At 59.4% G+C, this 27,351-nt stretch overlaps 1 protein-coding gene across 3 annotated transcripts; it reads right to left on the bottom strand.

The window, feature by feature from the left end:
• Positions 1-1,358: 1,358 nt before the first annotated feature.
• Positions 1,359-27,351, bottom strand: FMNL1 (formin like 1). 3 transcript variants are annotated; one of them, XM_027098931.1, is made up of 27 exons: positions 26,959-27,351; positions 17,464-17,547; positions 15,826-15,909; positions 14,963-15,036; positions 14,526-14,609; positions 14,052-14,189; positions 13,737-13,754; positions 12,129-12,237; positions 11,089-11,165; positions 10,785-10,878; positions 9,835-9,909; positions 9,413-9,523; positions 8,168-8,317; positions 7,573-7,674; positions 7,141-7,393; positions 6,588-6,887; positions 6,262-6,386; positions 5,394-5,596; positions 4,703-4,937; positions 4,474-4,542; positions 3,859-3,939; positions 3,640-3,769; positions 3,341-3,504; positions 2,985-3,086; positions 2,741-2,836; positions 2,350-2,470; positions 1,359-1,841 (listed from the first exon to the last, which is right to left on the bottom strand). In XM_027098931.1, the coding sequence occupies exons 1-27, from the start codon at positions 27,085-27,087 to the stop codon at positions 1,495-1,497; spliced, it is 3,555 nt and encodes a 1,184-aa protein (XP_026954732.1). In that variant the 5' UTR covers positions 27,088-27,351; the 3' UTR covers positions 1,359-1,494. The 3 variants fall into 3 exon arrangements, with proteins under 3 accessions (XP_026954732.1, XP_026954731.1, XP_026954733.1); XM_027098930.1 differs by lacking the exon at positions 13,737-13,754 and having other exon boundaries at positions 15,796-15,909; positions 26,959-27,284; XM_027098932.1 differs by lacking the exons at positions 17,464-17,547; positions 26,959-27,351 and having other exon boundaries at positions 14,963-15,059; positions 15,826-15,879.

Below are 27,351 nucleotides of genomic sequence, written 5' to 3'. Positions count from 1 at the left end.
CTGGCCCTAGGCAAGGTGAGGAACAGCCGGGTCTGTGATCCCCAGGGCTTGCAAACGCTCTTCTTAGAGATGCTGTTCAGGCTGAGTCTGGGCTTCGTGCCCTTCAAGTCGGTACAGGAGGTGATGAGGTGGGCACAACTGGACCCAGCTTCAGGGCGCAAGATGGGGGGAGCAGACTCTGCCCCTGCAGGAGTCCCCAGATGTCCCTGGCCCAGAGACGGGAGCCCTGAATTCTGGGTCAGTTTCCTGGGTCCCAACTTGCCCCCAGACCAAAGTGGCTTTCTGTCCTGCTTTGGTTTCCCCACCGGTGAGATGGAGAGGACTGGGGGAGGCGCTGTCTGAGGCGGCTACCCACTTTCCTCCTTCAAGCCACTACTCCAAGAAGCAGCGGTCTCTGCGGCTGAACTCGAACCGGAAGGGCGGGTCCGGCGGCCACGGCCGCACCTCGCGCTCTCAGGCGGGCCTCGCGATCTTCCGCCAGGCCGCGCACCTTAGCGGCCTTTCCAGTGCCGAGCTGGCGTGCTCGCTGCACGGACTGCACAAAGCGGGTGCGCCCCAGGCTGGGCGGGGACCTGCGGGACTGGGGACTCTTTCTCGGGACCCGCTCTCAGAACTGGCCGCTCCTTTTCCTCCTACCGGCTTCCTCGCCCCAGGTGCGCGCAGCGCCTACTCCCAGATACCTAACCTGAACGGGCGGACGCAGTCAGAATTCCACACGCGGAACCGAACCCCACGCCCAGACGTCCGACTTCCCAAGTCCTACCAGCCCAGCCAACCCAAGCGCCGCCCCAACCATGGGCGGCTCCGCCAAGGTGAAAGACGAAAGAGGCAGGGCCAGCGGGCGGGGCCGGGTCCTGCAGATAAGGGGCGGGCCGTGTGAGGGGCGGGGCAGACAGACGGGGAGGGGCGGGGCAGGCGAAGAGTGGAAGAACTCCAAGAAATTGGGACCTGACTGGCGGAGATGCAATAAATCACTCAAGGGCGCGACTAAGGATACGGCGGGGCATAAGAAAACGAGGCCGGGGACCCAGGTAGGAGGCGGGACTGACGGAAATGGGGCGGGGCCGGCAGAAAGGTGGACTGAGGTGGCGCTAACCCTGCGTCTCTAACCCGAGCAGCAGGCTTGACCCTCTGCACGCCCCCTCCGAGCTTCCGCAGGGTTCGTGGGCCAGACGCTAGGGTATACGCGCCCTTCGAAGCTGGCTCCCTCCCCCCCAACTCTAGTGCAGAAGCAGCCCTTCTCCCCCTCTCCAGCCTGTTTGCAGAGACCTGCTATGAAGAACTTGTACAAGTAAAGCGTTTGCTGAGCGAAAACACGTTGCGGGCACGTGTGGGGGCGGGCACGGAGCGGACGCGGATCTTTTGCAAACGTCTTTATTAATCTTGTATAAAAATAAGGTCCACGGGGAGTCCCCGGAGTTGGGGCGGGGTGGGGGGGGGTGGAGGGGGCGCGAGGTTGCACTTAATAAGTTACAGGCCAGGCTCCGGCTGAGGCTAAGTACGGCTATTGGGGGAAAAGGGGTGCTGCAAGCAGCATTTGGGGGGAGGGGCCAGAGATGCTGCCCCCAGTGGCCAGATGAGGGTGCACCCGCCTATCTGAGGTGGGCGCATGGTGTGGACCTCGGCGGAGGAGACTGCCCCGCCCAGCAGAGCTGAGGACCACCTTCCTTGAGTCCTGGCTTGCCACCCTCCCTGCACCCCCTCCCAGCCTCCCGGTCCATCTGCAGAAATAGTGGCTACAGGGAGAGGTCGGAGGTGACCTGAACGGGGGGTCCGGGGGGGGCGCCGACGAGCGCTGCGACGGCCTGTGTCTGTGCGGATGTAGGGCTGGTTCCGCAGATCTGGTGGCGGAGAGGAGAGACATTTACCTTTTCAGGAGTCTGCCCAGGGTTGGGACACCACTCCAGGGCACAGGCCTCACCCCTCTAGGGACACAGGTTGTGTGCACGTGGGAGGGAGCCTGTTTGTTTATCAGACCTCCCTCCAACACAGCCCAGCCATGCATGGTCCAGGGGAGGGCAGCATGACTCAGTCCCCCCAAGGACCCCCAGGGCTGTGGGCAGCCACTGGGATCAGAGGCCAGGCCGCTGGGTACCTGGGGGCTAGAGGGGGATCTCCTCTCCCAGGCTGGCCTCACAGAGGAGCCTGGACGTCCTCTTGCCGGTGCGAGCAGTGAAGGGCACCGTCTTGAGCACTGAGGGTTGGAAGGGAGGAGGGGAGAGAAAGGGAAAAGGAAAAAAAGAAAAGTAGCAAAGAGGCAGTGAGGCAGCCAGACCCCCAGGGTTGGGCGGCAGATGGAGGACAGCATAGGACAGACCAAGGACGGGACAGGCCCCACCAAGTCCTCACCTGTGATGATATCTTCAATGGCCCCATCACGGTCACTCTCGTAGATGAGTGGCTCCTTCTGCTGCTTCCGTTTCAGCTCAGAGATGAGGTCCATCTGTTGCCGCCGGATCTTGGGTGGGGACTGGGGAGGAGGGCGAGGGTATATAGCTCCAACTCCAGGATCCCCTTCCCCCACTGTGCCACTAAACCCTAGACCATCTGCCTGGTCCCCCATGGTAAGAGGAGCTGGCTTGAGGAAAAGGAACCCATTTCCACCCCAGGCTACTGGGGCATCCTAGCCTTGGGCAGAGTCAGTCCATAAAAATAAGGGTGTGCAGGAGGGCCAGATCTTTGGGGTGAGGATACCAAGCATCATTGGATCCCAGTACCAAGCGCAGAGGCAGCTGCCTACCTTGGGTGCGGGGGGCTCCCCTTTTTCCGGGGTGTCGCTGCCCACCTCCTGGGTAGCTGCTGCTTTCTTCCACTGTTCCACCTCCTGCTCGGCTCTCTGAGGGGCCAAGGCAGGTCTGCGTAAGGGGAGTCCTCCCTTCCCTATCCAGCCCCCCAGCAGAAATAACCCCTACCACTCCCACTGCCCAGGTGGAGAGGCTGCAATGCCCTGCAGGGGTCCCAGCCTGCCCACCAAACACACATACCTTATAGGCTTTGATGAAGCGACTGAAGAGGGAAAAGAACGTGGAGGGGGACGTGGTCTTGGGGTTCTCTCCGAAGTACTCCACCACAGACTCGTAGGCTTCCTGCGGGCACAGCCTGTCAGCCCCACCAGCACAGACCCCTCGGAGCCTGACCACTGCTCTGTACCCCCTTAAGACACTGGCCACTTCATCTCTCCTCCTCCAGGCAGACGGATGCTCCCTCCTGCCCCATCCCCCCAAGGCGTCCCTGCTGTGGTCACAGCGCTCCAAGCCTTGGCTACACAACCCCACCTAGGTAGTCCTTCACCCCCCACCCCAGCTTCCCCACCTCCCGGGCCGGGTCAGCCCCAGCCCACCTGAGCCGTCTTGCTGTCTGCCAGCAGCTTATCCATGATGGGCGAGTTGGCCCTCAGGAACTCCTTGAGCACTGTGCAGTCATCCTGCCGCACAAACTCCCGCTGGGTCAACTCCAGGCCTCGCTGCAGGGAGCGCACGTCGGCCAGCACGCTGTCCAGGGACACTGAGTGGGAGGTGGGGCAGTAGAGAAGCAGGGACTCAGAGAGGCAGCATTCCCGTCCAGTTACCTCCTGTGGTCCCGTTGCTTTCTCCCAACCTGTATCCGTCCCCAGGGCTGAGCCCCTCCCCCCACCCATACCTGAGCCTGCCTTGTCCAGAAAGTGCAGGTCGCTGTGGAAACCTGTGAGCTGTGGGTACTTCTCAGCAATGACCTTCACCAGGTAGTGCAGCAGCGTCTGCTTGCGGTCAGTCGACTTCATCTCCAGCAGCTGCAGCGAGGACCTTCTGTAAGCCCCAGGCCACCAGCCATCCCCCAGCCCCCGGGCCAGGGGACCCCCTCCTTGCCCCGCCCCCTCACCGCATCCAGACTCTGGAGCCGGAAGCCATAGGCTGCCCCACGCCTGCTGCTGTTCATGTAGTTGCCGAAAGCCAGGACAATCTGCAAGAGGCGGGGTGGGGGTGGCAGGGAGAGCTCAGCCAGGTGCTGGGGCTGAGGAAACCCCCTGAAGTGTAAATTGCACAAGGAGAAAAGGTGGTAAAGAGCAAGCCCTGCACTCAGCATGGATGCCTCAGGTCCATGACGCACGCATATGCGTGTCTGACACGTGTGCACAGCCAACAACATGGCACACCCAATTTTGTCACCTGTCACCTTACCCCAAACTGTGCTGCCAACACCTCCTCCAAGGCTGTGGGGTCACCATCCCCCTCACAGCCATATCTGTTGGTTCCCCGACAACACGATGCTCTGCTAATGAACCCTCAGGCAGGGTGTGAGGTGCGCTGTTGTAACATGGCCCCCATCCCCACCTTAGCTTTGCCCTTCTGAGCCTGGATGTTAGAAGTGGGAACCTTATAATTGTTGCATCCCAGGGACTTAGGGCAGGGCCTGGGTCTCCCTCTCACACAACCCAGAACAGGCAAGGCATCATGGGTTGGCCCCGCCTCCTAGACCCTTGCCCTAGGCTCTCACCTCCAGGATCTGGCGGAGTTTGTCCGAGGACTTGATGGACATTGAGGCTGCAATGATGGCATTCAGTTGCTGGGGGTGGGATGGGGGAGGCATGGTAAGTTGGGGCGAGAGTGGGGGGAAGCCTATAGGAGGCTCAAGTACTCCCAGATGCCCTCTTGGAGACCAGGCTGCAAGCTGCCTCCTCCCCAATCCCAGCCCAGGCCGCATCGCCCTGCCAGCCCGCGCACACCGGCATGAGCAGCTGGGCAGTGTCTGGGAAGTTGCCCAGGAAGGTGAGCGTGTTCATGCGCTCGGGCAGGCGGGGGATGCGGCTGAAGCGCAGCATGAAACGGTCCTCCTCTGACAGCTCCTCTATGGGTCGCTGCTCCCGCTCGAAACGGGCAATGAGGCTATGTTCATACTCTGTGGGCAGGAAGCGGGTCAGCAACTCCAGGAAGTCCAGGCCAAGGGTCTGTAGGTCGTACCTGTGAGGGGAGGGGCCGGTATCACTCCACACTCACCAGTGCTTGAGAGCAGGACCACTCCTACCCCCTTACTTGATTGAATAAATGAACTTAACTATTTGCTATTGCCAACAGCTTCAGGGAATAAGAGGTAACAGTCAAGGGATGCTGGGACCTAGGAAGCCCGGAGTCCCAATCATACATCAGTGGCGGCGTCCAGGCTGTAAATGCTTGGGCCTCAGTGTAAGGAGGCAAGAAGGCAAAAGGAACATCTCCATCCGGGCACGGACTCACAGTATGACCTCAGTTTTCTTAACTGAAAATGGGAACACAGTTCCCTGCCCTACTCTCCGACCAGCCCTGGTATGAAACTCGATGGACTCTGTTCCATAGTTGGGGCTCTTTTACTATCTGCCTAACAACCCCGGCCTAGCAGAGGGGCTGCGCTACCTCTAAGCCTGGGGCAGAGGTACTCACGTCTCGATGGCCTGGCAGATGCGGTCCGCCCCCAGGTTGCCCTTGCGCAGGGTGATGGCCAGGTTCTTGGCCCGGTTGGCCTCGATGAGCGTGGCTTTGCTGGGGGCCTTCTGGGATGCCTTACTCTTGAGGGTGCTAAGGTCTACATTGGGGCCTTGGGACTTTGTCTTGAACTGCTGCTCAAAGTCACTCATGTCCAGCTCCTGAGGGTGCAGAAAGAGGAGGTGGGGCTGGGCGGGGCCAGGGGCTGGTGCGTTCCTGGCTGAGCTCCGTGCTTGGAGCTAGAGCCATCTATCCAGCCCTGACCAGGCCACCAGCAGAGAAACAAACCAGTACGCAGCCTGACCATGCACCTTGATGGGGGATACAGGTGAAGCACATGGAGCACCAAGGAGGGGCAGGAACAGCACCCCATCCAGGGGACCCAGACTCCAAGCCGCTTCAGCTGAAGCAAGAGCCAAACTGGCCAGGGTTAAAAAGAGGAAAGGGAAGGGCATTCCAGGCAGAGGAACAGCATGAACAATGGCCTGGAGGCAACAGAACACAACCTTTTGGAAAACTGAAAGTGTAATTAGAAGGGCTGAGGCCCTGGTTGTCTGTGGGAAGGTGGTGGGAGAGGGGCCTGAAAGCAGGAGAGAGGCCAGACTTAGGGGAGGGATGAGCCCCTCTGCAGGCATGGAGGGAAAGCCTCCAAGGGAGTCAGGACACACTGCCTACGAGATGCACTAGTCCAGTTTAGTTTGACCCCCATTCTTGGGCCTCCATAAAATGGGGTAGAGGAGGTGACCACCCCCAGTGCCCAGCATGATCCAGGCAGGTCCCCCCCCTTCTCTGGTGCCCACACTGGCAGCAAGGCAGGACCACTCACCTGCAGCACCTTCTCGTCATTGAGCTCAGTGAAGACAGTGCCTGTGATCTGATTGGGTTTCAGGGCCACCCAGTTTAAGAGGGGCATTCTGAACTTGGTCTGGATGGGTTTCTTGGCCATCATTCCTGGGACAGAGAGGGAGTGGTCACTGGGGCAGTAGTGGGTGCCATGGCTGGAAGGAACCGGGGCCCAGGCCCAGTGAGGACACACAGAGCAGACTGGAGGCAGTAGGAGGCCCACAGACAGAGGGTCCTGGAGGATACTGAAGCCAGAGTACCCCCCACCGCACCCCCGCCTCGTCCCCATGCCCTGGGCAGTCTACTCACCCGGGCCCATCTCTGAGCCAGGCCCTCCAAGAGCAGCAGAGGGACCTCCCGCAGGCGGTGGGGGCGGTGGAGGCACCGAACCGTCGGCGCCCGGAGGCAGCGGTGGCGGCGGGGGTGGGGGCGGCTGGTCTCCCGGCAGCGGCGGCGGGGGCGGGGGCTCCGGACTGCCTGGGAGGGGCGGGGCCGGTGGGGGCGCCAGGGGCGTGGCATCCTGCTGGGAGGGGAGACCAGGTAGTGGGGGCGGCAGCGGCGGCGGTGGGGTTGCTGCTCCGGGAACCGGCTCTGCTGCAGGTGGGAGTTCTGAGCCCAGCGAGAACCGAGGAGGGGGCGGGGAGAAGGGCGTGTCAATTTCTTAGGTTGAGGGGTCATGTCTCCGCCTCCCCGCCCTACACATGCGCACTGGGCTCATTGCGACCTACCCGCACCTGCCTGAGCCACGCCCACAATCCAAACCTACCCCTCCCACCTCTCCCCGCCTGAGATGTCCCCAGGCTCCTCATGCACGTCCCGGTTCTGCCATTCCTACCCCACCCGGCTTGAAGCCCCTGCACACCTGGGCTGGGGGAGCCGATGGGCACCCTCGGAGTCGGGGCATCGCTGCCGCTCGGAGTTGCCACAGCGACCGGGAGGATCTCGATGGAGACGGCATCCCCGGGCCCCCTCAGGATACGGATCAACCCCTTTTCCTCCAGCTCCTCCACCTTCAGCTCTAGCGCTGAGGGCCGCGCCGGGGCAGGGGCAGGCACTTTCTCAGGCTCAGAGGGACGTCTGGAGGTGCCCATGGGGGTCGATTCGCTGAAGCGCTCCTGCGAGCCGCCGGTGGGGGGTTAGTAACCACCGGCAAGCCTGGCACAGAGCCCCCATTTTCTTGCCGGGGTGGAGGGAGGTGTCAAGCCTAGAAGCCCCAAATGGTCTGTTCTTGGAAGTCCGTCCCACCCCTGGCCCGGCCCACCCACCCCCCAACCCCCCGTCCCCCCAACCTCACCCGCAGGGTCTCCAACTCCTTTCGGGTCTGGCTTAGCTGCTTTTCCAGTTCTGCTATCTTGGCCATGGATTCGTTCTCCGCGTCCCGAAGCCGCTCTGTCAGCTGTGGCACCAGCACATGGTGAGCTCCCACCCGCAGCCGGGCATTGGCATGGGCACCGAGGGGGCGGCACCAGGCATGCCTGCCTGGAGGGCTAGGGGGAGGCTTCCGGATGTGCTTAGCCCTGGGGTGCCGCGGGGCAGCTGAGCCTGGCACTTGAACCCAAGTAGGTGAGGTACTGAGAGCACTGAAGTGCTCTCAGGAGGGGAAACCAAGGCACCACCGATGAGGGAGGGAGCTGGCAGGGGCCCCAGGCACCCAATTCCACCCAAACCAGGGCCTGGGGTCCGAGCACCTGGAGAAGAGGAGACCTGCCTTCCTCAGAGGTCCAGCCCAGTGGAGGAGCTCAATGAATATTCATTCATGGAGAAAGGCACCCAAAGGATTCAGGTGAAACTCAGGGGCCCCCAGCTCACGCCTAGAACCAGTGGCCGATATCCGTGTGGGGCTCTGTGGGCCTACTCTGTGCTGGGCCAAGTTCAGGAGCAGCTCTCACCAGGGCCACCTGCTCCTGCAGCTCCTCCACGTGCTCCAGCACAGCATTCTTGGTCTCAGTGTCCTCCAGCAGCGCACCCACATCAAAAACATTGTCCAAGTAGGCCTGAATCTGCACCTGCAGCTTGTCACTCTCCGTGAGCCGAAGCCTCTGTCCCCAGATGGAAGGCTCAGGTTGAGGCCTGGTGTGAGGGATCTTTCCAGTACCCCCATCACCACCAGAGCCCAGACAAAGGGGCCTGAGCCCTAGCCCACTTTTGTTTCTTTATTTTTTATTGAGATATAATTCATATACCATAAAATTCACTATTTTAAAGCATACAATTCAGTAGTTTTTAGTATATTCACAAGGTTGTGCAAACCATCACCACTATCTAATTTCAGAACATTTTCATCACCCCAAAAAGACACCCTGTACCTGTTAGCAGTCACTCCCCATCCTCTCCTCTCCCAGCCCCTGGCAACCACCAATCTTTCTGTCTCTACGGACTTACCTATTCCGGACATTTCGTATAAAGGAAGCGTACAATATATGGCCTCTGTGTCTGGCTTCTTTCACTGAGCATAATAGCGTAATGTTTTCAAGGCCCATCCACGTTCTACCATGTATCACTACTTTGCTCCTTTTCGTGGCTGAATAATATTCCATTGAATGGACATATCACCCTAGCCTGCTTTTCACCTTTTGTGGATCCTGGCTTTCAAAAATCCAATCCCGAAGGCCCTGCTCCTCTGGGACGCCTCACAAAGAAATCAGAAGAAAGCTACAACCTCTCTGCTCAGGCTGAGCCACGAAGTACCAAGCCCCTCTGCCCATCTTCCCCAGAGCAAGGAACTCCCCCACGACCCAGACCCATACGGCATGAGCCAGCTCCTGCTCTGGCCCAGTATCTCTGTGCTCCCCAGTGTAGGCCTATCTGAGTCTGGTGCTCCCAGAGCCAGACCGAGGGCCACCTAGAGCCCGTTCTAGCACCTGCGACAACAGCTCCATGGTCTGAGTGCCTATTTTGCGGCAGGCACTATACAGTTACAGTCTTTATTATTTCTACGATTCTCCTATCTTACAGATGGGAAAAGTGAGGCTTAGCGAGAAGAGACCTATCTAAGGTCACACGAGCTAGGAAGTGGCAGAGTCAGGATTTGAACCTTGAACCCAGGTCTGCCTGACCCCGGCATCTGTGCTAACCACTGAGCCATACTCTGCAGCAAGCAAGTGGTTAAGTCCTGGGGGGAGTGCAGGGCTCACCTCCAAGTACAGGTCCAGGCCCAGGTGGGTGAACTCATATTGCAGGAAGACGCGGAAGTTCATGTTCTCCACCGAATGTACCACAATGTTGATGAATTGCATGCAGGCCACCTGGGAGGCGGGGCAGTGAGCAGGTCTGTGATCCTTTTGGTGGGGGGTTCTCAGTGACTTCCACCCCCCCAGTTTAACCCCAAGTCCCCCACCCTTGCCACATTTCTCACCCCACTGATCCAGCTTTGTCCCACCCATATCTCTCCCACGTACCCTCCTCCCAGCCTCCCCCTCACTGACATCCGCCCCTCCCCCACCAACCACTCAGTCCTCATATCTGCAGGAGCTGAGCCCAGATCCCAGATACCCAGGCTCCTAACTGCTCCTGGCACCCTAGGGTGACCTGGCCCAGGCTGGGCTCCTGAGCTCACCATGAAGTCAATGTTGCTGTCCTCGTTCCGGAAATATTCCATCAGCTTTTCAAAGCGGTGCTGCTCCCCACATACCTGGGTAGGAGGAATGGCTGTCACTGAGGTCCCAGTGACACACCTCCTAAGCTATCTTCCAGCTGCCCCCTTTATGCCTCTGTGAGCGCCTCTCAAGTTAAATCTAAGTCGGGCCATGTCACTCTTCTGCTCAAAACCTCAATTCCCTCTTGATCTCTCACAGCCCTCCCCAACACTGACCCATTCTGGCCACACTGGCGTCCTGGCACATTCCTACCTCAGGGCCTTTGCACCTGCTGTTCCACCTGCCTGATGTGCCCTTACTCAAGACAGCCACCACATCAATCCCTCACTTCCCTCACAACTTTGCTCAAATCTTACCTTCTCAATGAGGCTTCCTAACCACCCGGCAACCAGTTCCCCCTCCCCTGACAGCTTCCCTGACTTTTTTCCCCAGAGCATTTACGATTTCTTCATAGACTGTGTAATTTGCTTATTTATTATATCGCTGATTATCTGTCTTCTACTGCCTTCTTTGTTTCTTTTGTTCACTAATGTATCCCAAGTGCCCACTCTGTGCCTGACACATTGTAGCCCCTTGACGAATATTCATTAAAGGGATGCATTGATCCTGTGCTGCCTTATGCATCATATTCTCATGCAGCTACTTCTTGCGAGCCTGTTAACCAGAGTCAGCAACTCCGAGATGTGTGGATCAAGGCCAGTTTGGGCAGAGGTTCAGCAGATCTCCATAGCTGTCCCTGTCGCCCCAGGCAGTGCCCCTGCGTGACCCTGTACCTTCCCTTCAGATGAGGAAACTCCCCAAATACCCACCCAGCGTCCCTAGCTGTCCCCAGCAGAAGCCACAATTGGCAGCAACAGGGCTCCAAGCAACACTAGAGGGCAAGTACATGTTTGGGTGGGGGCTCCATTACCTCCTTGAAGTTGTCAAAGGCGGAAAGGATGATATCGTGTCCTCCCCGAACCAGGCACACTGCCGCCAGCAGCTCCAGCACCAGAGCCTTGGTTCTGGGGAGAGAAGGGGCAGGCTGTCCCTTGCGAACAGGCAGGCCCCACAGCAAAGGCGGATGTGGGCCTGGCTAGGGGGGAGGACAGGGGAGCTGATGGGGTGGGAATGAGCCTGGGTAGTGGTCCTGAGAACTGAGGGGACAGAGTAGGCAAGGGGTGAAGTAGGAGGAGAAACTAGACATGGAGAAAGGTTAGGGGCCTGGAAATCACCTAGGGTTCTTGTTGTTGAGGCTCAGAGCAATCTCATTGACACAGGCTGGGTGGTTCATGACGAGGCTGAAGCCAGACTGGGGAGAAAGGAGAGGTCAGCTCCTCCAGGCAGACCCCCAGGGTTCTTTTTTTTTTTTTTTTTTTTGGCTACATGAACCCAGGGCCCCCGGCAGTGAGAGCGTGGATTCCTAACCACTGGACCACCAGGGAATTCCCAGGAAGTTCTTTATATCCAACCACGACCTCCTGGGTGGCAGCCAAAGCCTGGTCCCTCTTTTTAAATACCTTTGTCTGGGGCTTCCCTGGTTAAGAATCCACCTGCCAATGCAGGGGACACGGGTGTGATCCTCAGTCCGGGAAGATCCCACATGCCGCAGAGCAACTAAGACCGTGCGCCACAACTACTGAGCCTGAGCTCTAGAGCCCACGAGCCACAACTACTGAAGCCCGCGCACCTAGAACCCGTGCTCCGCAGCAAGAGAAACCACCGCAGTGAGAAGCCCACGCACTGCGACGAACAGTAGCCCCGCTCGCCACAACTAGAGAAAGCCTGCACGCAGCAACAAAGACCCAACACAGCCAATAATTAATTAATTAATTAATTTAAAAATAATAATAAATAAATAAATGCTGTTGCTCAAAAGCCAGTGTCAAGACTCAGTACCTTGGACAAAGTGAGTCCTTTAAGGCCAGCTGAGTGAGGGAGGAACGGCTTCACCAATCACCCCTCCAAATGAAATAACCCAGAGGCTGCTCTCCCTGGTGTGCAGCCTTTCTTAGTGGGGTGCCTAAGTCCCCACGTGAGGCATAGCCATGCCCCCAGCCATGTCCAGGGTATTCTAAGGGACCTGACCAGGAAGGTGCAGAAATCTGGGCTTCCCCTCAAGACTCAGCAGCCTCAAGACCCTGAACTAACAGCCCAGATCCCCAGGGTTCTCCAGCGGGGACAGGGTGGGGGACAGTTGGTCCCAGAACCTCGGCAGCTTAGGCAGCCCCCAGGGAGGACAGTCAGTGTCAATGCCCCGGGCCCACTGACCAACCTGGTAGTTCATGATGGCACGCAGACACATGATGCAGATGTGGACGTCATCCTTCTGGCTGATGATGCGGGAATTCCTCAGGGCCTTCCTGCTATGGGCCGGGGTCAGCCTGGGCAGGTGGGGAGGAGGCAGCAGGGGTCAGAGTCCCAAACCCAGCTTCCTATTCCCCCCACCACTCAGATGGCCACTGGAGTAAGAGGGGACACATCTGGAAACGTCTGCTTCCCGTCCACCCAACCAGAGAGGCCAGCTGAGGGCCGGAAGTCTTCCTCAGTTCTTAGGCCTGGGGCCTGGCATTTCCGGGGCGGAGGTGAAGAGGCGGGGGTCAGGGAAGCAAAGACCCCCTAACAGCGACTTGGTATTAAAAAGAGTTGCTGGGGCTTCCCTGGTGGCGCAGTGGTTGAGAGTCCGCCTGCCGATGCAGGGGACACGGGTTCATGCCCCGTTCCGGGAGGATCCCACATGCCGCGGAGCGGCTGGGCCCGTGGGCCATGGCCGCTGAGCCTGCGCGTCTGGAGCCTGTGCTCCGCAACGGGAGAGGCCACAACAGTGAGAGGCCCGAATACGGCAAAAAAAAAAAAAAGTTGCTGTGTTGTGGGGATGGAGAGCTTATAGAGGGAAAAGACCGCCAAAGCTTGTGAACGGCCATGAAAATACTCTCCACAAGGTGGCGCTCACAGCCACGTGAGTTTACCTTGCATCTTGACAATTCAGACAGCCATGGGTCAAATCCCAGCTCACTGATTACTAGGCATGCATGTTACTTCATCTCCCCGGGCCTCAGTTTCCTCTTTTGTAAAATAGGAATGGTAATAATAGTGCCTTCCTGATAGGGTTGTTGGGACTATGAAATGAGCTTAGAACAGCGCCTGGCACATCGTAAGTGCTCTATGAATGGTTTTGCTGATTTTTCGCTAAAAGAAACATGATTTTTTCCATTGTCGCAGAACCACCAGTCAATACTGGAAGGCCCCACTCCTCGCTCTTCCTGCCACATCTCCCTTTTCCCGTCATTGCTCAAACGTGCCTCTGACTCTTTGCTTGTGCTGTTCCTTCTGCCTGGAATGCCCTTCCCTGTTCCCACCACTGCTTCTAAAGCCTGTATCCATCTGCAAGACACAGTTCCAGTGTCATCTCTTCTGGGAAGCCTTCCTGATGCCCCAGGCAGTGGCCACCTCCCTACTCAGAGTTCCCAGTCATACTTCCATGACAACCTGTCACACACTGTCTCCTACTAGATGGAAGGCTCCCAAGGGCAGGGTAATCTGTCACCTGAGAATCTACCACCATGCCTGGTACATAGTAAATGCTAAAAAAAATGTTTGTTGAATGAATGAACAAAGAAATATATTGTGAGAGTTTAGAACTTAAGATGAAGTTGGTTTCCTAGACCCAGAGTGGGAAGGAAGGTACCTGGGGTCCACATGAGGCTCCAGGGCCATCTCCTTCCCTCTCCCCACCTCCCAGCAGGATGTCATAAGTTAGGGTGGGCTGACGTATCCGAAGCAGCTGAATCCAGGGGTGTCACCTGAGTTGAACACCTCACCCAACCCCACCACCACCCTGGAAGCTGACCAGGCATGCACCTGCCCCTAGATGGCTACGTACCGGGGAGAAGGGGGGCATCTGGAGTCCGCATGGGAGAAAACAGGGGGTTAGATGATACAAAAGGGGTCCCACCGACCCTGAAACCACCCCTCTTATCTCAGATCCCACTGAGGTTCCAGCCTCTAGGTGCACTCCAGAGGCTTCTTAACACACACATTTCCCGAGCCCTGGGTGAGGCCCTTACTCTGATCCCCGATGCCAGGCTACCCCTCTCACCACCCCCAGGGCCCTGGTGGAGCAGGCTGGGTACAGCCGTCCAGGGGTGAATTCTCCATTCACCCCGCCACCTGCCACCCCGCCAGGGGGCCCACATACTTGATGGTCAGGTGGCGGCTCTTGGGCTGGAGCAGCGAGGATGAGGGCGGGCCCTTGCTGAGATCTTCCACCGACTGCTCCAGCGGCTTGCTCTTCTCGGAGCCCGGGGCCCCATTGTCTGTGCTCTCCATGTAGTACCTGTGGGGGTTAGACTGGGGATGGAGGCCAACACTGCAGGGCACCTCAGAGGGGCTGGGGGGAACCCAGGGAGAGACAGAGCTGCAGGAGAGACTGGGGGTGGGCGGAGGAGGCTGTGTTCTTGGCGCTGTGCTGGGCCTAGCAGGTCCCAGCTGGCCACCGCAGGCCACCTCCCTCCCCGTCCACGGCAGGCCATCAGGAAGGGGCCTTGCTCAAGCCAACTGCAGGGCTCCAGGGTGGACCCAGGCTAAGTTGCCTGGAAGCGGCCCGAGGAGTGGGCGAGGCACAGGAAGGCACGGACTCTGGGGGTGGGCACCAGGGCAGGGCCAGGCTTACGTGACAGAGCACTGCACGAAGGCCAGGTACTCAAGCAGCACATCCAGGCCACGGTTCTCCTCGTTGAGGAACTCCTGCACCCACCTGCAGGGCACAGGGCTCCCTGAGTGCCGCCCAGGAAGGATGTCCTGCCCAGTGTTGGCACAGAACGGGCACAGCAAGGGCCCCTGGGCTGCCCTTTCCCAGGAAGACAACGGCCTTGTAAGACCCAGTGACGCCAGGCGATGATGGTGGAGGCCTCGGGCAGGACCCACGGCCCAGCCATGCCTCAAGGGGCAGGCAGAGGGTGGGCAAGAGAGGACACCCAGCCTGGAGGGGGCCCATAGGCACAGCCTCTGGGGGGGATGGGGGGATAAAAAGGGGAACCCAGGGGCTGCCTGCTGCCAGAGCTCTCCCCCTCCCCCGATCTCCCCAGGGAAATCTGAGCCCTTGCTCACCCAATGTGGTTGGTCCTCAGGGAGGTCTCCAACTCCCGTAGCACCTGGGTGGACTCCTGGACTCTCCTCTTAAACTGGGAGCCAAGAACAGGGGAGTCTGATGGGTGGAGCGCAGGCCTCAGCCCACAGTGCCTGCCCACCCCGACAGCTGGCCTTTCACACTCGGCAGTCTAGACCACCTCCACACACCTGCCCAGCGGAATAAGCATACTCAGGCCCCACATACGCCCCCCCATACAGACACACAGGGTGCGCAGCACGGCCACACACAGACACGAAAGAGGCACACACGTCTCTAGACACAGACACACAACGCGCGCGCACACACACACACACCCATATATGAGGACAAAGGGTACACACACATTCAAACATGAACACCCTGGGTACACACACACGTGCATATCCATACACAAGTACAGTGGGTACACAGACATAAGACACTCACATATTCACACACAGACACGTGGGGTACGCACACACACACACACCCCTATACAAAGACTCAAGGATACACATACATCCATATGTGGACACAGAAGGATGTACGTAATACACACACGCACATCCATGCCTGGGCACACAGTGTGCACACGTGCACACACACTACACAAGTACACACAAGTGTACACATCTGAGTACAAATAGGAGCTGCAGAGGAACCCGTGAAAGCGCACGCCCAGGGCACGCTCAGTCCCCTGTGAAAACGCACACACACGCGTCCACGCACCCACAGAAGCCTGAAGAAAAGTCTATACACACAGTTACTCCAGCTGCCCAGAGCTTGGAAAGTGCAGGGGGAAAGGGACAGAGAAAAAGCGGGCGACATATACCCCTAAGTTGGACATCCAATCTGCTGCTACCTTGCGGCTGACCCCACCGATTTCCAGGTAGCTCTTCAGCTTCTGGATATAGGCTTCAGGGGGGTTCTTGACCTGAAACCGCTCCTGCGGAGATGGAATAGGATGTACAAGGGGCAAATGGCCAACCCTTGTCCCAGAGTCCCTTTGTCAGCTCCGACCCAAGGTCCCAGGCTGCCTTAAGACCCCCCTGAATACCAAAGGCATAAACCCAAACATTCGGCCTGCCACTTGAAAAGACCCCAGTCCCCGGCCAGGCCATCCCTTGGTCTATGGCCACAGGCCTAGAACAGCCTGGATGGAGTGTGGAGGGGTCAGTCCTACTATACACCCCACCCTGGAGGGGGAGACACAGGCAGGCCAGTGAGTGGCACCCTCCCAGCCCTGTGCCCTCCCTGGGCCACATCCCAGCCCAGAAGTGGGAGTACCAGGAGGAAGAACACTCTGGAAGGGCCTTAGGAAGCGCCCAGCTCCTAGCAGGATGGGGGCCCCTCCCGCAGGGCTCCGCCCCAGTCTCGTGTTCACCTGTGTGTGTGAGTGCGCACGCGCGAGCACATGACCTGTGCTCAACAAAACAATCCTTAACTCCCCCACCCCATCCAGGGCTCCAGGAGCCACTCACACAGGAGGCAGGGGCCCCACTAGAGGGCCTCCACCCAAAGGAGCTCCCACCCTTCCCAGTCCAGACCCCTCAGATATGCCCAGCCACCCCCCTCAACCTCCCACTTCTCCCAGGCCTCTGTGAGCTCAACCTGAGATGCCAGGCCAAAGGGGCAGGGACCCCTACCCCCGCCCCAAAGCCTCCGGAGCCAGCTCCCCACCTTCTCCCCATAGCCCTGCCCTCACCCCCCAGACTCCCGCCCTGCCAGCTCATCCCGTCCTGGTCCACTAGCAGAAGCCGAAGGCCCAGCCCTGGCTCCCAGGAGAGGCTCCCTGCTCCCCAAATCCCCACCCCCAGCCTCCAGGGCCACAGGCCCGCCTCCCTCCCTCTCTGAATCACTGTGGCAGCCAGGCCCCTCCCTGCCACAGCAGGCATCCTCCCTGCTACCTCAGACAGCAGCCCCACAGCTGGAGGGGCCGGGGCAGCCAAGAGAGCCACAAAGGTGGCAAGTTCAGGCAGCGACTGAGAACCAGGAGACGGGGCCTCTAGTCCCTGCTCTGCCACTCGGGAGCTGGCTGACTTGGGGAACAGCTCCTCTGGATCCAAGGTCAAAGGAGGACAGGAATTCCTGACCCTCCTCCCCACCTCCCATGGGGTGGAATGAAGATGTCCAGCCCTAGGGCTGTCCCTCTCTTCCCCAGCCCAGAGCTGGAGGGTGGACAGAGCCTGCCCCGGGAAGCTCAGCAAGGAGGATGGGGACACGGCCCCGGCTGCCCCGGCCAGTACCCTGGACCAGCCCCCGTCAGCTCTTCAGAAGGCAGACCCAGCCCTGCTCGTGACTCATAAGGTCCCTGGGGAGGCCCAGGCCCAACACAGGGGGATTCCAGAGTCCTGCACATGCCCTCAGCACCCTCCCCAGATGTTACGCTGGCCTCTGGGCAGGGTCTTGGCCCTGCGGCAGCGTGGCAGTGTCCCCTCTCCTGCCAGCCCCAGCCTGGCCAGGACAGGGTGCCCCGATGACGGCATGGGCCTGTGCCCACCTGGTCACAGATGAGCTCCCATTTCTTCTCGTTGTCATACTGGCTCAGCAGCTGGACCTTGTCCGGGGGCAAGTTCATGCAGTTCTGGGGAGAAAGACGACAAGATAAAGATGCTGAGTCCGGGGCCCTAACCCGAGGGGGAGAGGACCATGGGCATTGTCAGGGGACCCACTAGAGGCCAGCTCCCTAGTAGGCCTGTCATTCACATGAGTCCCGTCACCACCTCACCCCCGGAAATAAGTAGCATTAGACCACGAGAACACCGAGGCCCAGAGATGGAGCACCTTTCCGAAGGCCCAACAGCTAGAAAGTGACACTGGGATTTGAATCCAAATCTGCCTGACGCCAGGGCCTGGGCTCCGTCACCCCTAAATCGCCCCCCCCCCCGGGGCACAACTGGCACGGAGGCAGGAGCGTGGGTTCGCAGCCTAACTTCCTGGCACCTCAGGCACCTCTGGGCTCGTTTCCCCACATGTGATAAGGGGGTACCATCTCTTCTCCCATCTGCATGGGAAGCTAACAGGGACCGTCTCTGGCCAGTCCCAAGTGTGGCCAGGCGTGGACTGTGCCCCGTTCCCACATGCCACCAAACAACACGTGTACGTGGTCCCAGCCCAGGGCACCAGTGTCTCACAAACACCACAAAGCCTCTGCAAGGACAGCAGCCAGCAGCCCCCGTCCCTCTCCAGCACCCCCCCCCGGCCCTCTCCAGCCCCCTCCCACTTGGTCACTTCAGGACAGACCGAGGGAGATGAGGTCAGATGGGCAGGGAGTTCCAAGCACGTGCATGGTGGCTGCAGGGCCCAGGTGGATTCCAGGGGAAGGTCACCCAGTTACAGGAACCAGGGAGAGCAGCCAGCACGCTGGGTCTGTGGTGCTGGTGGCCCAGGCTGGGACTCCCCTCGAGAGCTAAGAAAGGTCAGCACTGCTCTGCCTGGGTCCTCCTCCCCCAGCCACAGATGACAAGGGTACAATGTGCCGGCCGAACTTCTCCCCACAGGACAGGCTTAGTGTCTCTCCTGATGCTATGGAATCACCAGGTGCCACCAGCGCTAGGAGCTCCCTGAACCCCCAGGACTTGGCGTGTGTCCCTAAAAGAACCAGCAGATGATGCCCATTCACCCCGATTCAGTAAACCCCAGGTTTATTGAGGGTCTACTATATGTCAGGCTCCAAAAGACAGTTCTGGCCCTCGAGGAGCTTAGTCTGTACTGGGGATGTGGGAGCCCCAGGGAGCCCCAACCCAGGGTAGAAGAGGCCCCTGTCACCAGCTCTGATGGCTCAGACTACACATCCTCAGTCACGTGGCCCTGAGAGGAGGCCACAGCTGGAGCAGAGAAGGGGCCACACCCACCCAAGGCTTCTCAGCCAGCTTCCCCTCCCGGGTGCTAAGCCTAATTCGGGGTCTCTGGCCAGACCTCACCCCGAAAATCACTGCCTTAGGTCGGCCCCAGACAACAGGAAGCTTGGTACCCTCTGCCCCGGTTGCCCAAGCTTTCCGGCCAGGGCCCCACTTGAGAGGTGAAACTGCCCATCCACCAGGCCCTCCCGCCCCGGGCCGGCTGGGCATGGCGATACGTCATTCCTCTCCCCCGTTGCGAAAGTGAGCCCAGATTGAGGAAACCGCCTGCGGTCTCATCGGCTGCCCTCCCCCAACCTGCCAACAGCCAGGACAGCTCCTGCCCCATGGGAGGGACTGCCCAGGAAGGGGCCCTGGAGCCCAGAGAAGGATGTACCTGGCCAGGGAGGCCTCCCTGGGGCCATTCTCTGTCTCTGTCTCACTCTCTTTCTCCCTGGTCCCTCCAGATCCATCCCCACCCTACAGAGACCCAGGGTGGGGCAGGGCCGAGGTGGGGGTGGGGGCCAAGGCTGAGGGGGGTGGAGGAAGCAGAGAGAGAAGGCAGGCGATGCCACCGTGGCCAGCACGGAGGAGGAGGTGGGTGGGGGGAAGGAGGGCGCAGAGGAGTGCACGGAGGAGGAGGAGGTGGTGGCGGGGGAAGGAGGGCGCAGAGGAGTGAGGGGGAGGGCTCAGCAGCTGAGCCTTAGAGGGGATCGCCGCTTCCTGACGTGGGTCCTTCTGGGCTCTCACCCACCCTGGGGACTTGCTGGCTCCAGGAATGGCCCCAGTGGCGCTTCTAGAGACAGCAACTAATCATCATAATGACTCCAACGACTGCGGTGCCAGCTTTGCCCGAAGGCTTACCAGCCCTTCTCACACATGGCAGCCTTCCACCCTCACCACCATTACTGGCACTGCTATTAGTCCCATCCCACAGGTGCAGCAAAGATTAGTCTAGTCACCTGCCCAAGGTCACGAACCCAGTAAGAGGGGAGCCAGGCTGACTTTGAGCCCTGAGCCAACCCAGAACCAGCGCCCAGGTCCACTCCCCCAGTTCAGCCCGCGGTTATTACTGGGGAGGGGGAGGTCTCTGCTGGGCCAGCGCCCCGTCCCAGCAGTGGTGGAGGGCCGGGCACCCCTTTGCCCCTTCCCCACCTGGGCCTCCTCAGGCCCCCGGGCCTACATGCCAGCCTGCCAGACGGGCTAAATTTAGGCTCGGAAATCAGAAATAGCTCTGACAGCGCTGAGCACTAATTAGCAGCTGTTCCTCGGCTGTGCCCACAGAGGAGACGGGTACCCGAGGAAGCAGGAGAGGGACCAGCAATGCCACTCACTCAGAGTGGGGTGAGGCCATCCTGGAAACAGTGACAGACCCCCAGACTCGGGGCCCTTAGCAAGGAGGCAGGGGACTGGGAGACTGGGGACTGGGAGACAAGCAGAAGGTTGGCTGATGGCCCTTAGATGGGACAGGAAAGGACCAGGAAGTCCAGGTGTGCGTGGCGGGGGGTTGGGGGGGCGCGTGCGGCGGGCGGGGGGAACACCCGCCTCCTGTGGGTGGGGGCGGCTGTGATGTGGAGGAACCCAAGCGGGATTCAGGGGACCCAGGCTCTGGGCCCACCTAGCCTGACTGCTTCTTTGTCTCCTTGAGCCTCAACTTCCTCCTCCATAAAATGGGCACACTTCCCTCCTACCTCAGACTCACAGGGCTCCCGGGAACCCTTCAGTGAGAAGCTGTGTGGGGTTTTTTTGTTCGTTTGTTTTTGTTTTTTTTAACATCTTTATTGGAGTATAATTGCTTTACAAAGGTGTGTTAGCTTCTGCTATATAACAAAGTGAATCAGCTATACATATGCATATATCCCCATATCTCCTCCCTCTTGCATCTCCCTCCCACCCTCCCTATCCCATGCCTCTAGGTGGACACAAACCACCGAGCTGATCTCCCTGTGCTATGCGGCTGCTTCCCACTAGCTATCTATTTTACATTTGGTAGTGTATATATGTCCATGCCACTCTCTCACTTCATCCCAGCTTACCCTTCCCCCTCCCTGTGTACTCAAGTTCATTCTCTATGTCTGTGTCTTTATTCCTGTCCTGCCCCTAGGTTAGAAGCTGTGTTTTGACGTAATAATACTCTTCAGGGACGTACCACTATGAAGAGACATGTCACAGGTTGGGGGGGGGGGTCAGGGGAGTCCACTGAAGACCCCAAGGTGAGGGCTGTGTGGCGGACAGAAGTTGGTGAAAACATTCGGAGAAGCGGACCTGTCTCCAAGGCTTGGCCAGAAATGAACTGAGCCTCCAGCTTCCACCCGCTGCTGCCCTTCACACTTTTCGAAGAGGGAGATAGGGTTCACCTCTCAGGGTGTGGCCAAGAGAAGGAGCTGTTTCCCTGCTCCTCCTATTAGAATGGGTGGGGATCATTCCCCTGCTTCCCTGCCCCCTCTCTGTGTGTCAGAAGGGCCTCCAGCCCTGCACACCCAAGGCCAGCCCCTTGCAAGCGGCCCCCCATCCCGACACTGACATGTGGGCAGGTGTCCCTGGAGACTGAAGGGGCTCCAGCTACATGTGGACACAGTCACACCCTCCAGTTTCACTTTTAGTTTGAGCTGAGACTACGTCCCAACCCACCCGCCCACCCTCTCCCTAGGAAGCCCAGCCCTTCAAGCCCCAGGATGCCCTTGAACTTAGGCACCAGCCCATCTCAGACCAGCCCCACAGGCATTCCACAGCCTGATGGATCCAGAAGCCAGCCCTGTCACCCGGCCCCACTTCCCCATCCATCTCCCCTGCCCACCTCTACATGGCTTCAAGCTTGGTTTTAGAGCTCTCAGGGCATCTCCAAAAACAATCAGCGTTATCCTCTTTTAAAAATTCTGGTATATGGATTTTCTAGGGCTCTTATAAGCAATCCCAGGCTTAGAGGAGGGTGTGGGGTAACCCGGCCCTAGGGTGCTAAGAACCCCAAAAAGTTAACAGCTTCTCCCGTCAGGGTTGAAGAGTCCCCATGGCAGGAACAAGGGCAAGCAGGGTAGGAGTCAGGGCAGCAGGCACTGCCCTTATAATCCAGGCTGGTAGGAGAATAACGACAGTAACAATAATTAATATTCCCCCGAACATTCAATCCATGCTAGATGCCATGTTAAGGGCTTTACATCTATTAACTCATTTAAATCTCAACAACAAGCCTACACAGTAGACACTATTATAATCCCCTTGCCACAAACGGGAAACTGAGGCACAGAGCCATTAAGCTGCTTGCCCAAGGTGACCTAGCTGGCAAGCTGGTAAGAAGACTCAGTTTCCTCGGAAGAAGGAGCGCTCAGAGCAATGAGAAACATGGGTCCCGGCCTCCCAGGGGTCTTCTGCAGACAGCCTGGCCCCCGCGCCTGTCTGAGGAACCAGGAACAGCCGGCCCCATTTCCTGCCACCCAGCACCCTACATTTCCTGTTGTTGCCCACACTGAGCTCTTACTCACTGGGGAACCCCCCCTCACCAGCACACCCTCTCTCTGAGGGAAGTGGAGGCCTCCCCACCCCTCCCCATGTGCACACAGCTACCGTTAGTGCCACCGCTGCCCCACCCTCCAGGAGAGGTGGGCCCTCCCTCTCGTGGTTTCCGGCCACCAGGCAGTTTTCATCTAGGCCCCTCTGTGGCCTACGTGCTTGATGGCAGGGAGGGCAGCCTGACCTGGGACTGCTGAAGACTAAAGACGGCACCCTTGGTTGGTCTTGGAAACGGAGGTGGGGGGAGGGAAGAGGCAGGGTCTGGGCTCCTTCACCTCGAAGGGCCCCAAGATGAAGAGGACCAGATCAGCCTCAACATCATCCTGTCCTCACAGTGGACAGTGTTAACTGAGCACTTGTTCTGTGTCAGGCATTGTGCTAAGCGCTCTATTTAATCCCCTCAACTCTAGTTAATCCCTTCAACAATCCTAGCAGGCTGGCATATACCCTTTTCTTTTTGGGGGCTGCACTGCACGGCCCACGGGATCTTAATTCCCCAACCAGGGATGGAACCTACGCCCCCCGCATTGGAAGTGTGGAGTGTTAACCACTGGACCGCCAGGGAAGTCCCTGGCATATACCATTTTTATTATCTTTTTACACGGGAGGAAAACTGAAGCTCGGAGAAGGTGGGTAACTCGTTCAAGGTCACACAGGTAGTAAGTGGCAAAGACAAAACTCAACTGCCAAACTTCATGACCCCGAAGCCCAGGAAGCTACTCAGCCTCTCCTGTGAGTAACCCCTGCCCTTCTCAGAGGCAGGGAGGGCTGAGCCACCTCCCGGGGCTCCATGTTCCCAGGAAAACCTTAGAGGTGGCCCAAGAGCAGCCCCACCTGTTCCTGCCCGTCTCCCCCAGCTCTTTGCCAACTGGTCCCAGATGTCACTGTGAGTCATGCTGCCACATCCCTGTGTTTCCAGGGGCAGCACGTGCCAGCGCTGCCTGCTGGGAATGGCACCCCACGGCCTCTGCCCAGCCCAGCCTCTGACACGGGGCCACAGCCCCACTGGGATCCTCCACGTGAGGCCCCAGAGACGGGAGGCACGGGGCCTAAGCGACCCACAGCTCCATCTGCCCCACCCCAGAGGAGGGAGCTGCCTGAGCGGGCAGCGCCTCGGTCACAGCCTACAGAATGGAGACGCCCCCCTCTGCCCTTCACCCCCAGTCCCAGCCCCAGCGGGGAAGGAGCCCCCCGAAGAGCAGGACTCCCAGCACCCACGCCCTGCCGGGGACTGCCCCGACCTCCCCACGCAGCCTGGGCACACGCTAAGGGCACCCCAGGCCGCCAGCCCCCATCAGGCAAATTCCTCTCCTCTTGAATGGCGGCATCACTTGGCCTCGAGCACATCACGGCGCCTTCCCTTGATCCCTTTGCCCCTGAGTTACAGGCGCCTCCCTGCCCAGACACATCGGGGGTGTCCTAGGCCAGGCCGTAAGCCTGGCAGTTCTAACAGGCCTGGAAGGAGTGCCCTGCCACCCCAAACCCTGACCCCTGCAGGGGAAGGCCTGAAGAGGCTGGAAGACGCCCAGCGCTCAGCGTGGCGTAGGAGAGGCGAGAGCACGGAGCTCGGTGCGCAGGTTTTCCCACCATCGCGGCAGGCAGCCGTCACTCCTCCACTGTTGCTAAGGCAGCAGGTGGAAACCCTGGATCAACCTGCTCTTCCTCCGCACCACCATTTAAGCAAGGGCACCCCTCTCTCTCAGAGCCTCCCCAGGAAAGTAGCTCGCACCACCCATTCTTGCATGGGAAAAAGCCTGCCCAGGGGGAAAGGGAGAAGAGCACCCTCGTCTCCTGTCTGGCAGTGGGCCTCGGTCGGGATACCCCTAACCCATAAGAGGAGTTCCACAGCCAGAAGCCAAGGAGTGGTTTTAGATTTCAGGATCCTACCACCCACCAGGGATGAAAGGGCTGAGCTCCAGTGAAAGGAAGAGGTTCCCTGGGGCCATGTGACTAGATCCCAAGGGGAGGGCTATGCTTCCCCCTTCCAGACTGGGGGATCCCTGGGGGTGGGAGGCCCACCACTCAGCAGTCTGAGGTTCTTCTCCTTTTATTAATTTTTTTTCCTAAGGATTTTATATTTATTTGGCTGCGTTGGGTCTTCGTTGCTGCGCACGGGCTTTCTCTAGTTGTGGCGAGCGGGAGCTACCCTTTCTTTCATTTTCTTTCATTGCGGTGCGCGGGCTTCTCATTGCGGTGGCTTCTCTTGCTGCAGAGCACGGGCTCTAGGCGCTCGGGCTTCAGTAGCTGTGGCTCGCGGGCTCTAGAGCGCAGGCTCAGTAGTTGTGGCGCACGGACTTAGCTGCGCGGCATGTGGGATCTTCCTGGACCAGGGCTCGAACCCGTGTCCCCTGCATTGGCAGGCGGATTCTTAACCACTGCGCCACCAGGGAAGCCCTCTTCTTTAGACATTCACTGAGGACAGGGCTCAGCTCTGGCCCAGGAGGCAGTGCTCAGATGGAGGCTCTCCCTGTAATCCCCGTCACTGGGACTATAGTTTTAGCCAAATCTGCATCCACCCCCCACCTCCCCCACCCCACCCCCCGCCAGCCTCAGGCAGGGGCCAAGGGTATAGTCCCAGGGCACGGTGGTGAGGAGTGCGGAACGAGGTTCTTAGCCAAGTGACCTTGGGTTGGGTGCCTTCTGTGAGTACAGGACATGGGACAGGCTGACCCATCACCAGGAAGAAGGGGGAGGTGTAAACACACTGGGGTTCCTTGGGGAGGGGGGCGGTGAACCCCAGTGGGCGCTGCTGCCCTAGATTTCTGCCTAGCCACCACCGCTTTCTCCACCGGGACACCTTCGGACCCCTCTCTGGGCCTTCACCCTCCATGCCCCGGTTCTCAGGGACTCCCAGCGGCACTTAGCGTCAGACTCAGCCAATCGGAGCTAAGGCCAAAACACACGCGAGCGCGGCAGTCAAGTCCTACACAGGCATCAGAACCTCACCACTTGACTTTTGGATTTTCCGGTGGTCGCGGCAGTCAAGTCCTACACAGGCATCAGAACCTCACCACTTGACTTTTGGATTTTCCGGTGGTCTGAATTACTCACCCAGCTCCTCCCCCTTAGGTGTGTGTAACAGAGAACGGACTGGGACCTGGACTTCACCCTGAGAGCCCATCCCCCCCGTCCATAGACACACACTTAGGGGGAAAGTCAGGCTGGCCAAGGTCCAGGGATCCACCACCAACTCAGGCTCCCCAGATGGCCCCCAGAAACCGTCTATGTCATTCTTCCCCCTCCCCCTTCTGCTCCGCTCAACTCAGCTTTGTGAAGACATGGATTTGGGGAAAGGGAAGCTGGTGGAGAGGTGGGGTATTTGGGGACTAGCCTGATGTGAGGTGTCCCTCAGTGTCCCTCCCTCTCCCCGAATCAAACAAGGTGCCTTCACGGGGACAGCTCAGACCCCGCCCCACCCTACAGCTCCTTCAAATCCCTCCCAGCCTTTCTCCTGGGAGGGGGCATCAGACAAGACTTCCTGGAACTGGGAGGAGGGGCCACACAGGGGATCTGGCAAGTAGGGCCTCAAGGCAGGCCAGGGGAGGGGAAATGATGTCAAGGAGGTGGAGAAGACGAAGAATCAACAGGGCCACCAGCCTGCGTGGCTCTGCTGCCTGCCTCTACCTCGGGCCCCCACCCTCAGACCTGCAGTGCTAGCCTGCTCGGACTTGGAAGTGCCTCTGGGGAAAAGCACGGCCTTATTTGCCTGTCACCCAGGGTCTGGCAAGGGAGCTGACAGCAGACAGGCCACCAGGCAATTAGTTAGGGAAGGAGCCTGGGACAGGGTTGAGATAGGGAGAGGGAAGTGAGAATGAGTGGCCATTTCCCCTCCCTTCTTCTACCAGGTCTTAGAGAACCTGGCTTTGCTCTGGAGCCCCTACCCACCAAATCCATCCCAACTGCCTCCAGGCTCAGTGGATGGCTTCCTCCCTGGTGGCCTAGTCCCCAAGCCCCCCAATCCCCTGGAGCAGGTGACAGTGAGGGAGAGGGGCTTCCAGACTTTTGCTCCACCCCAAGCCAGAGTGACCAACCCATCCTGACCCCGCCCTTCCTAACCTTCATCCCTCCAGGGGGTGTGTGGGGACGCACAAGATAAGGACCCACAGACAAGCTCTCCCGGACATGCAGTGAGGGAGAAACACAGACACCCCCAACTGAATGATCTGACAACCCAGCTCCCAGCAGCTCAGGCACCAGCGGATCAGGACCAAACACCTCTACTCAGTTTCCAGCTCCTAGGAGGTTAAAATATAACCCCTTATGTCTTTGACCCTGAGACACAAGTAGATGCTATTGCACCCTGTGGCTGGGCCTGCATGCAGTGGGGAAGGGGGTGCTCCGGGACACCTCCCCACCCGCGTGCTGCGCTCCCAACTTCCTCACAGGACATTTTTGTTTAGACCTTTAGACCCAGAAGCGCTGTGGGAGGGGGTATCTTGGGGAGGGAGACTGGACGGTTGCAGAAGAAAGTTTTGGGGGGAGAGTGCTAAGTCACTCTTTAAGAAACCACTGTCACTCCCACCCCCTGGAGGGGCCGCCACCAAGCTGCCGGAGATCTCCAAGCGGTACCTGAGCCCCCGGGGGCGGGGACGCGTGGCGAGCCCCTGCCGCCCCCCGCCCGCGCCCCGCGCACAGCGGGCCACACTCACCAAGACCCGGTTAAACCTCTCCTCCAGCTCTCCGGCCGCGGGCATCGGCTGCTTGGGCACCGCGGGATGCTTGGGGGACAGCGCTGCGGGGCTCGCGGGCTGCTCCGCGCTGCCGGCCGCGTTGCCCATGGTGGTCCCCACCCAGTCGGCCAGACGCCTCCAGCCTCGGAAATCCAGCTTTCCCGGGGAGGGCGGATGAGGCTCCCGGCCTGGGGGGCGAGGAGGGCAGCGGCTCTCGGCGGCGGCGGGGGCTCGGCGACGCGGGCGCTCGGCTCAGCGGCGCGCAAGGGCCGGGGCGCGGCGTCCCATCGGGGCGGCCCCGTCCGAGGAGCCGGGCGGCGAGCTGCGGGGTCGGGGGAGGAAGTCAGGCTGCAGGCCGCCGGGGCCAGAGGG

Source organism: Aethalodelphis obliquidens, unplaced genomic scaffold, assembly GCF_003676395.1.
Source record: "Aethalodelphis obliquidens isolate GAN/ISIS:26980383/991018 unplaced genomic scaffold, ASM367639v1 scaffold126, whole genome shotgun sequence".
NCBI classification, from domain to species: domain Eukaryota; kingdom Metazoa; phylum Chordata; class Mammalia; order Artiodactyla; family Delphinidae; genus Aethalodelphis; species Aethalodelphis obliquidens.
The sequence above is the reverse complement of the archived record's forward strand: the minus strand, read 5'-3'. Positions and strand labels throughout refer to the sequence as shown.